Raw genomic sequence first — 9,553 nt, 5'->3', positions numbered from 1 at the left:
CGGTGAGAGGCCTTCGTATTGATAGCGTGGCATCAAACACACGACACGCCATCCGTCCTCCAAATCAGACGGGGGGGGGTGGGAGGATGGCATTGAGCTCTTCCCTCCACCTCCTCCCTGCTCTCCTGCGCGGGACAGCACCAGCATGGCAGCCACGTGGAGCAGCCTCTGTGTCACAACTCAACAAAACAATGAGGACTTCTCATCTCCAGCATCACTGCTGATGCTCAGCTGCTGCTTTTATTTCACACATGTTTATGTCTGTTTCCTCCTCCAGCAGCTTCAGCAGCTTCAGCAGCTTCAAGAGCTATAGGAACCTCAGCAGCTCGCAGTTTCTCTCCTCTCCTCGCGCTGCCTGTAATGACTGGAGAGGAATGCTGAACGCTTTTATATAGGCCTCTAAAAATAACTCACCCCCATCGCCGCCATCTAGGGCCGGACTGACGGGCTCCCGCAGCCAATAGCGCTCCCCGCCTCCCCTACGGCCACGCCCACCCCCTCACTCTCAGCGCCTCCTTAATTGGACGCCAGTGACATCATCAACCCTATTTACCTTATTAGGTCACGCATGAAATTGACTGACAGGTGGCTCCTCCCCCCTCCATGCCTCCCTACCGCTCCTCCCCTCTCTCTCTCTCGCTCTCTCTCTCGCTCTCTCACTCTCTCTCTCTCGCGCGCGCCGGTCGCCTGGATTGCAGCGCGGTCCAGTCTGCTGCTGGTGGAAGCAAACCTGGCAACCTGGCAGCTCGCACGGACTGACTGGCAATCTGGCAATGCGGAAATAGATCTGCCACCCTGCCCCCCCACCGGCCCCCACCCCCCCTCCGAGCGCGGACCGAGGAGAGAGGCGTGACGGAGCAGCAGAGAGGAGAGGGGACCGCGCTGAACCAGATACAATAATCCACTACTTTCTCTCCTAAGAGCGGTTTTTTTTTTTTTTTTTTTTTTAATAAAAGTGCTCAGGTGCGCTCAGGTGCACGAGCTCGGATCTGTAGTCTCCCAGCGTTTGTTTTTTTCTTTCCAACGTGACAAGTCTGAGAGGAGGAGAGGAGAGGAGAAGTGCGTTCTACTCGTTTGGATTCCGGACTTCTGTTCTGACTTTTTACTGTTTGGTTTTCTTGTTTGTTTTTTGTGCGTCAAGCATGGATGTGTTGGCGAATTACAGTATTTTCCAGGAACTCCAACTCGTTCATGACACTGGTTATTTCTCCGCGATGCCTTCCCTGGAGGAGAACTGGCAGCAGGTCAGAAATGATGCGTCTTTCTCTTCTTTTTCCGGGAAATTGGAGGGATGAAACACCATGTGTGTGTGCGTGTGTGTGTGCGTGTGTGTTTGTGTTTGTGTATTTGTATTTGTATAGTGTTTTGCATCACCAGAGCGCTCCGGAGCGGCGGCAGCAGCAGCCCCGTGTAGTTGCGTTAGTTTTTTTTTTCGCTCACATGGAACACGGCGAGGTCCGCTGACAGGAGAAAACACACACACACACACACACACACACACACACACACACACACACACACACACACACACACACACACACACATATAGAGAGCGAGTGGGTGAGGAGGAGGAGGAGGAGGGAGAGGAGGAGGAATACAGACAGAGCTTTACGCACTAATGGAAAAAACGGCATTAAAAAAAAAATGTGCGTAAAATCGTTCGGAACCATCTTAACATTTACGCACACGCCCCCCTACTACAAACGAACGGTACCTTGAACACACTTAACCATTTAATCAGTAATGTAAACGCAGGAAGGTGACGCTGTTGTCCCGTGAAATGGTGATCAGATGTGGATTAAAGCTAATGAATTAAACTAAACTCTAGTACGCAGGTAGTCGAGCTGCAAATACGATGTTCCTCTAGCTTTGCCCTAAAGGAGGATGTGGTACTCACCATCTCTAATCGGTCTGTAAAGCATCAGATCCAGCTGTTTAACCACTTACTACCCCATGCATATGCACGTGCATATTGGTGATATGAAATGCTGTGATTCTCCTGTAGCTTTCTCTAAGAGAGCATCATTTGAATGACTCCACGTTGGTCTGATTGAGCTGTTAAGTTACTTATTCTGTGAATATTTGACCTTTTATTTTTTAAATGTGACAATTGAAAGTGTGAGTGTGTTGTAGAGTTTAACAGAGTGAGGGAGACTTGACTGACAGCTGAGACTCTGAGTGAAGGTGAAGGTGGAGTGATTTTAGTTTTGCAGTCTGAGCTCATGATGGAGAATGCAGTGTTTTATAATGCCACTGATCTGATCACTGATAGACCAGTCTGACACACACACACACACACACACACACACACACACACACACACACACACACACACACACAGGCCGTGGAAGATGGACGCATGCTTAATAGCGAGTGACTTGTTCTTAAATAATATATCCACATCTGCCGCCGTTTGTTTGCAGATAATCCCGCTGAATAATGCATCATCACCCACTATAGAACACACAGTAGACTGAGCATGAGAGTCCGTCTCATCACCGCTATCTGAGACATTGACTGATCATGTGTCCCACGTAGGACCACATAGGACCACATAGGACCACGTGGTCTTTTTTTGTGGTCTGCGGGGGTTCGAAGCATTGAAATTGCACCTTTTTTCTCTCATGGTTTCAGACTCGAGAGATGAGGATTTAATAACAGAGAATCAGGTGATACAAATACCCCCCCCCCCCCTTGAACTTGAGAAAGGGAAGCTGTTGATTGGAAGCCATCTTCAGCCGCGTGTGTGATGGTGTGTTGCCACCTTTTAATATGCTATTTAATTTTCTGTGAACTGTGAAAATACACCCAAAGTCTTTGTCCCCGCACGGGACAAAATCCACTGAGACGGGGCTGGTTCTGGACCGTGTGTGTGTGTGTGTGTGTGTGTGTGTGTGTGTGTGTGTGTGTGTGTGTGTGTGTGGTCCTGAATGAAGCCCAGACTCTCTCCTCCCTGACTGTCTTACTGACACAGATTCACGCATCGCCTCGTCCTATATTTAGTCCAAACAGCACACGGTTCATCCCCTGTCACCCCGTCTCCCTCCTGTCATCACGTTGTTAAACGATCCAGAGCTTTCATAGAGCTTCACATGTTCTGATCTCACAGAATGGCTGGAGAAGCAATGCAGAGCCGGAGGGGAGAAGTAATTCCACTCAGTTTATCCACACTTGTATTCGCAGAGAACGGTTGTACGTGTTTGAGTTCAACTACAACGGGAGTTCACTGTGAGCTACCGGACTCTGGTTCAACAAGCTCAGGACTAGCGGTGGCTATCGGTTGTGTAGCTGTTGACTGGTGGCTAATGCTTGCTAGCTAACAGGATGCAACAAGTAAAGACGAGCTGAAGACCATTTTATTATCCCCTTCTCTGGTTAGAAGCTAGCAGTTTCCACTCGCTTCCAGTCTTTGTGCTAAGCTAGGCTAACAACATCCTGTGTCTATATTGAACACAGATGTAATACTACTGAACACAGATATATGTAATATGACTGTATGTAATATTACATCGTGTTTGTCCATTTGACAGGTAGAAACTAGTGCGTGAGCTTTGATAGACTCCAGAGAGCGTTTCTTTTAGAAGCTCAGAGTGGAACATTCTCTTATTGTGGATGGAAAGCCAGAAGTGATGGAAAAGATGTGTTTTGTCAATTCTATCTGCACTAGTGGGGACAATTTCAGAGAGAGGAGACACACACACACACACACACACACACACACACACACAGATCAGGCACACCCACATCTTTTCCACTCTCGTTCCTTCTGTCTCCCTCTATCCCCTCATTCACTCCATCTCACACACACACACACACACACACACACTCGGCTGGCATGCACTAATGGAAAGCTATGGTCTGGCAGGACTCATCCCGCCACTTTCGACAGTAATTGGCCGTTTGCTGTCAGACGGACGGAGAAACAGAGACACACAGACACACACTTGGCCAAACATACACACACACACACACACACACACACACACACACACTTACAAACAAACGACCAGATTTGAGTGTGTCATTTATCTTCCCTGTCTGTCCCTGCATCACTCTCCTGGTCTTTGTTTCCTTGTACTGGCTTCTTTTATCAGCTGCTTTGCATCATGGCTAAACATGTGGAAAACACACACACACACACACACACACTCTGTCTCTCTCTCTCTTTTCTCACCTGTCTATCAGCCTTGTTGCCTCTGACAGTATGCGCTCATGTTCTGCATATAATTGCTGCATCTTTGCAGGTCTGGAATGATGTGATGGGCTTTAGGGATTTGTGTGTGTGTGTGTGTGTGTGTGTGTGTGTGTGTGTGTGTGTGTGTGTGTGTGTGTGTGTGTGTGTGTGTGTGTGTGTGTGTGTGTGTGTGTGTGTGTGTGTGTGGATTGTCCTAGGATAAAATGGCAAAGCCAGACTTCCCAATTAGATCTATAATCCATTTATTTCAAAGCAGAGCTCTGCCAAAGTCTGGTGAGCTGGAGGGGAGAGTGGTAGATGGAAGCTGAATCAGAGGGTTATGAAGGTTTTTTGGGTTTGTTGTGAGTAGAGATCTGCGTTGACGGACTCATGCTAACAGTAGATGGACACTGCATGAACGCTGACTCTCTCTCTCTCTCTCTCTCTCTCTCTCTCTCTCTCTCTCTCTCTCTCTCTCTCTCTCTCTCTCCGTCTCATCTTGTCCCTCTCTTTACATGCTCTGCGTGTCTGTACTTCCTTTCAGGCTGATTGATTGATTAGCCGTGGCGTCGTTACAGCGCTGTGCGAGACCGACCGGCTCGGTGTTACAGATATACGGCGTCTCCATTAGGCCTGACAAGGCCCTGCTTCTCTTCCTCAGGAGTGCAGCACGCTGTCCACGTCGTGTCCACTGCAGACTCCACCATCGCACACTCTTCTGTCCAGTCCTCCCGATATTTCTGCAAAAGAAACGCACACAGGTTTCACCAATCGATCGCTGCTTTTTCCGCATTTAATCATCCGATTCAGAAGTGCTTCAACAAGCTGAGCGTTTCCCTCAGGCAGGGCTCACTCTCAGGTTGTGTATATCCCCCCCCCCCCCCCCCCCCTCATTCATCATTCCACATCTCTGTTGAGTATTTCTAACATGATTCTGATTCTGAGGCTTCAATAACAACGACTCTATATAATATGTTTCAGAGAGAGGAAATGCTGCCATATAGCTTTCACTTCAACATTTTTAAAGGACTTCTTTACTCTCATTGGGTATTATTATGATAATGATTATGAGTTTGAATATGAATTATTATTATTACTAAGCAACCCTGTTGCCAGAATTTTTTTATCATTGTACAATTTTGCAAACATCAGGATACGTTGCTTTCAACGTTTCTGAACCAAAAATATGTTTCAGAAATACGTTTCATATCAGACTCGGATCATGATTTTGTCTCGTGAAACGATTGTTTAGGTTTAGGCAACAAAATTACTTTGTCACGGTTAGAAAAAAATGTAATGTTTTGTGTTAAAACAATAACGTAACGTGACTCAACACCATAATGTAATATTGTAATGTTGTAGCCTTACGATGTTATGTAACATAACGTTGTAACGTAACAATATTACATAATGTAACATTGTAACCCTACGACGTCATGTAACAATGTCACAACATAACAATGTAACAAAAACATTATGCAACAACGTAACTACCGTAAATAAATAATAATGGGCCTGAGCAAACTTTCTCATGTAATAACCTATAACGAGCCTCATACCTTTACGTTAACTCATTGACTCGTTTGTTTGTACTTAAACATTAAAGATGAGATCCAGTACTTCTTACACCAATAGATGAACCACGGCGTCGATCAAAGCAGCCTCTTCCTCTCTTCTCTCCAGTAACCTGTTAACCTCACTGCAAGCACCACTGCATCAACCGGCTTCTCTCTGCGTTTCTCACTCCTTCTCTCCCGGTGGTCTGAAGCTGGCCTTCGGAAGTTTGACAAGATAATGAATTGCCACGCATGCTGCAGTTTTTCACATTTCACAGCCCAGTAACTCTGTATGTAGGGATGGAGGGAAGGATGGGGGGGGGGGGGGGGCGGAGTGAATAAGTGGAGGAAAGAATGAGGGAGAAAGAAAACACCAGTAACACAAAGCACGAGGTTAGGTCCATACATCCAGGTGAGAGTTAGTCAGGAAGTCTCTTCACTCCATCTTCTTCTTGTCTCGCTGGTCATCCTTCCTGCATTACCACAGACACACACACACACACACACACACACACACACACACACACACACACACACACACACACACCGACCGGGTTATGTAATTGTCTGTGGTGCACAGCTGCTTCCTCACAGTCATAGCAGACGGAAAAAAGAGGAAGTGGAGAGAGAAAAAAACAAAGGAATGGAGAGAAAAGGAGGAAAGAGACGACAGAGAAGTGAGAGAGCGAGAGAGGAAGACAGACAGAGAGAGAGAGAGGTGAAGAGAAGAAGGGGATGTAGCTGCTGATTATGAATCCAAATGTCAGAAAATAAAACATTTTTAAATGAAACTTAAAACTCAATTCATGACATTTCCTGAATGTCGACTCTTACTGCTTCCGTCGTCATGTGACAACACGTCAACGTATCTAGTGCTGGAGAAATATATTAAAAGAACAACTTAGTTCAAATAATGATTGTGCAACTCATCTTGTAACGGTGGAGATGTGCTGGTTCCAGCTTTTAAATGCATTGGCGTCGCTGCTCTTCTTGTATCATGTAAAAACCTTTGGCCTTCAGTTGAAAATGTTGAAGCCTGCGATGTCCGACACTTTGGTCTATCGGGAAATATCTGAACTACCATGACGTGAGTTATGAAATGTGATCCAGACCTCCATGTTCCTCTAAGGATTAATGGCTTTAATGATCCTCTGGCTCTTCATCTAGTGTCGCACCAATATGCCAACGCTTCCACTCGTCCGAGTCTAATGATTCATCGCTGCATCGTCTGCAAACCTGCAGGATTCCAACACGGTTACTCCACATTAATGAGAATTAAACCTAAAGCACAGGTTTGTTCACAAGTGAAGCTTGATACATTACATTAATATCATTTAGATGTGTCAGAAATGATGGTTCGACAGGTTTGACTCTTCTGTCGTCTCTTTTTTGGGGACAAATGGGACGTATTGTAGCTGTCAGAAATGAGCCAAAAACAACAAAGTGGAGTAGCAAGCAGGAGGCTGACATGTTTGTTTTTACTTCTCGGTTGCTCGTGGTTTCAGTTTTGAAGTGAACCCGCCAGGCTCAGGTCGATTGGCAGAAACCCTGTTGTTGACTGGCAACCTGTCAAGTGTGACCTGCCTCGTGCCCACTGCATGCTGGGACTGACTAGGGCCCGCTGTGACTCTGAACAGGGCAAGCTTTACAGGACATGGATGGATGGGAGTCGTAACATATGATTTCTAAGCTCATTATGAGGCATTATTTTCAGCATTTGAATGGTCATAACTCTCAGATGACTACCACAAAAAAAAGAAAGACTTGAAGCTGTAAAAGAAGTCAGATCTGTGAAAGCAGAACCCTCTAGTCACAAACATCGCCTTCACTTCCTACAGTGTGGAAGCCGGTGCCAATATTCTCCTCAATGTGAGCCGCTCTAATCACTGCATTCATTCATTTCTTTTTTATCGTTCTTCCAAACACACACACGCAGTTATTGTCTTGTCCTCGTAATTTGAAATCGCTTGAGTAAAAGACACACACACACACACACACACACACACACACACACACACACACACATAACCATAATTCAGTGAGTGAATAAGGCAGTCAGTCTACGGTGGCAGAGATTAGATAAGAAAGTGAGCAGTCAGACGGCCGCGGCGGGGAAGCAGAACAAATGAACTGCACTGGCGTCGCAGAGAGCTTATACTGTGAAAGCCATAGCCCTGATCTCTCTAGATGAGTGTTTTATTTTATTTATTTATCTCTTATGGAGGGCAGCTCTCCAGCGCCGAGCCGATGACTAGAGTTTACAAGGAGATCCTCCCATTCATCTCTGGGCGCTGCTAGCACACTGCGGACAGCAGCCGTTGTGTCTGTAGTGAAGAGAGAAGCAGAGGAAACCAGCTTGTTCTCTGTTTTTACCTGCCGTCGGACGAGATCACTGACATCAGTTTTAATCTCCGTGGTGTTTAGCATGTAGCTTAGCATAGACTGTAAGCGGGGGACGACTGCTGTCACAGCTCGACAACTGCAGGGCTGTTCAGTCAGCTGGACAGATCCAGGGCCGTGTAGTAACTGATCAAATGTAATCAGGATTACATGATAAGTAACTATAAATAACCCGGATTACATTTAAAAAGTGGACAGTCAGGTTATAGTATACATTGTCGTGGATTACTCGATTACATTCTTGATCGCGTCTTTAAAATGTTGGTTTATCTCTTTGTTAATGGTGACTTAATATGTAACATATACGAGGTAAGAGGTTAACAGGTTAGCATATATATATATATATATATATATACTAACCATACTAATGTGTGTGTGTGTGTGTGGTGGCTAAGATGGAACTATTCATTATAGTATGAACACTATAAACTGAAGAAGATGCTCCATGGCCTGCAGTCAGTCATGAGCTGATGCTCCAAATAAGTTCCTTTTGAATCAGGAGTAATAACTTTTACATATTCTATAAGGAGCATCCTGTCACAGTAGAGTATTGTTGACTGAACGTGTCTTCAGTGTACTTTGACTTTATTTAATACTCCTCTGTTTTTCTGTGTATTTGAGAAGTTATTTCACAACAGAACACTGTTTGATTTCATTCTTTTTTTATTAAGAGCAATCCTCCTCGCGATCACAGGCTGAGCTGTGTTGACACAGGCACACACACACACACACACACACACACACACACACACACACACACACACAGGTGCGTTGTGTTGTGTGTGTGTGTGTGTGTGTGTGTGTGTGTGTGTGTGTGTGTGTGTGTGTGTGTGTGTGTGTCTCTACATCCTGCTGAGCCAGTGTTTGCAGACCGATTGGCTCAGGGATGAAGCCTGGTGACCTGGCGTCCATCCAACCCCCCCCCTCATTCTCTACTCACCCAGCGCTCTCTCTCTCTCTCTCTCTTTCTCTCTCTCTCTCTCTCTCTCTCTCTCTCTCTCTCTGTCCGTCTTTTCTTCTCTCTCCCTCTCTGCAAACCTTTTGTTTATGCGCATTTTTCACATCACAAAACACTGAATGGAAAGAGTAGGAATTCAAAAAAAGAGTCTAAATGTAGCAGTTTCTGCTCTGGTCTGCAGTGGAAAAGTTGATGTTTCAGCAAAGAGAAGATGCAATAAAGGCTGATGGAAACACTTTACTCCAAATAAACAATAACATCACAGGACCTGCTTTCTTCTTCTTCTCTTTTATTACTGCCAGACTAAAATGTTGTCAGAATTCCCAAAGAATAAAGAATAAAGAATAAAGGCGAGAGGCTGACGAGGCGTTTGGCCGGAGGAGAGAAAATAAGTCCTGGAAATAACAGAAAGCAGCAGCGCTGAAACCTTCTGAAGCACCGCGGCTCTGTTCAGTCCTGATCTCC

The 9,553-nt window shown here is 45.6% G+C and overlaps 1 protein-coding gene across 1 annotated transcript in view; it reads left to right on the top strand.

Moving 5' to 3' along the window:
- Positions 1–693: 693 nt before the first annotated feature.
- klf7b (Kruppel like factor 7b) overlaps positions 694–9,553 on the top strand; it is a 64,581-nt gene continuing 55,721 nt past the window's right edge. The window contains exon 1 of the mRNA XM_068736645.1: positions 694–1,244. Within this exon, the coding sequence (XP_068592746.1) occupies positions 1,143–1,244 (102 nt within the window). The 5' untranslated portion in view covers positions 694–1,142. The remainder of the gene's footprint in view (positions 1,245–9,553) is intronic.

Source organism: Cebidichthys violaceus, unplaced genomic scaffold (genome assembly GCF_023349555.1).
Source record: "Cebidichthys violaceus isolate CVI_PGR_0920_01 unplaced genomic scaffold, fCebVio1.0.p SCAF_71, whole genome shotgun sequence".
NCBI lineage: Eukaryota > Metazoa > Chordata > Actinopteri > Perciformes > Stichaeidae > Cebidichthys > Cebidichthys violaceus.
This window is presented reverse-complemented; position numbering and strand designations above follow the sequence as displayed.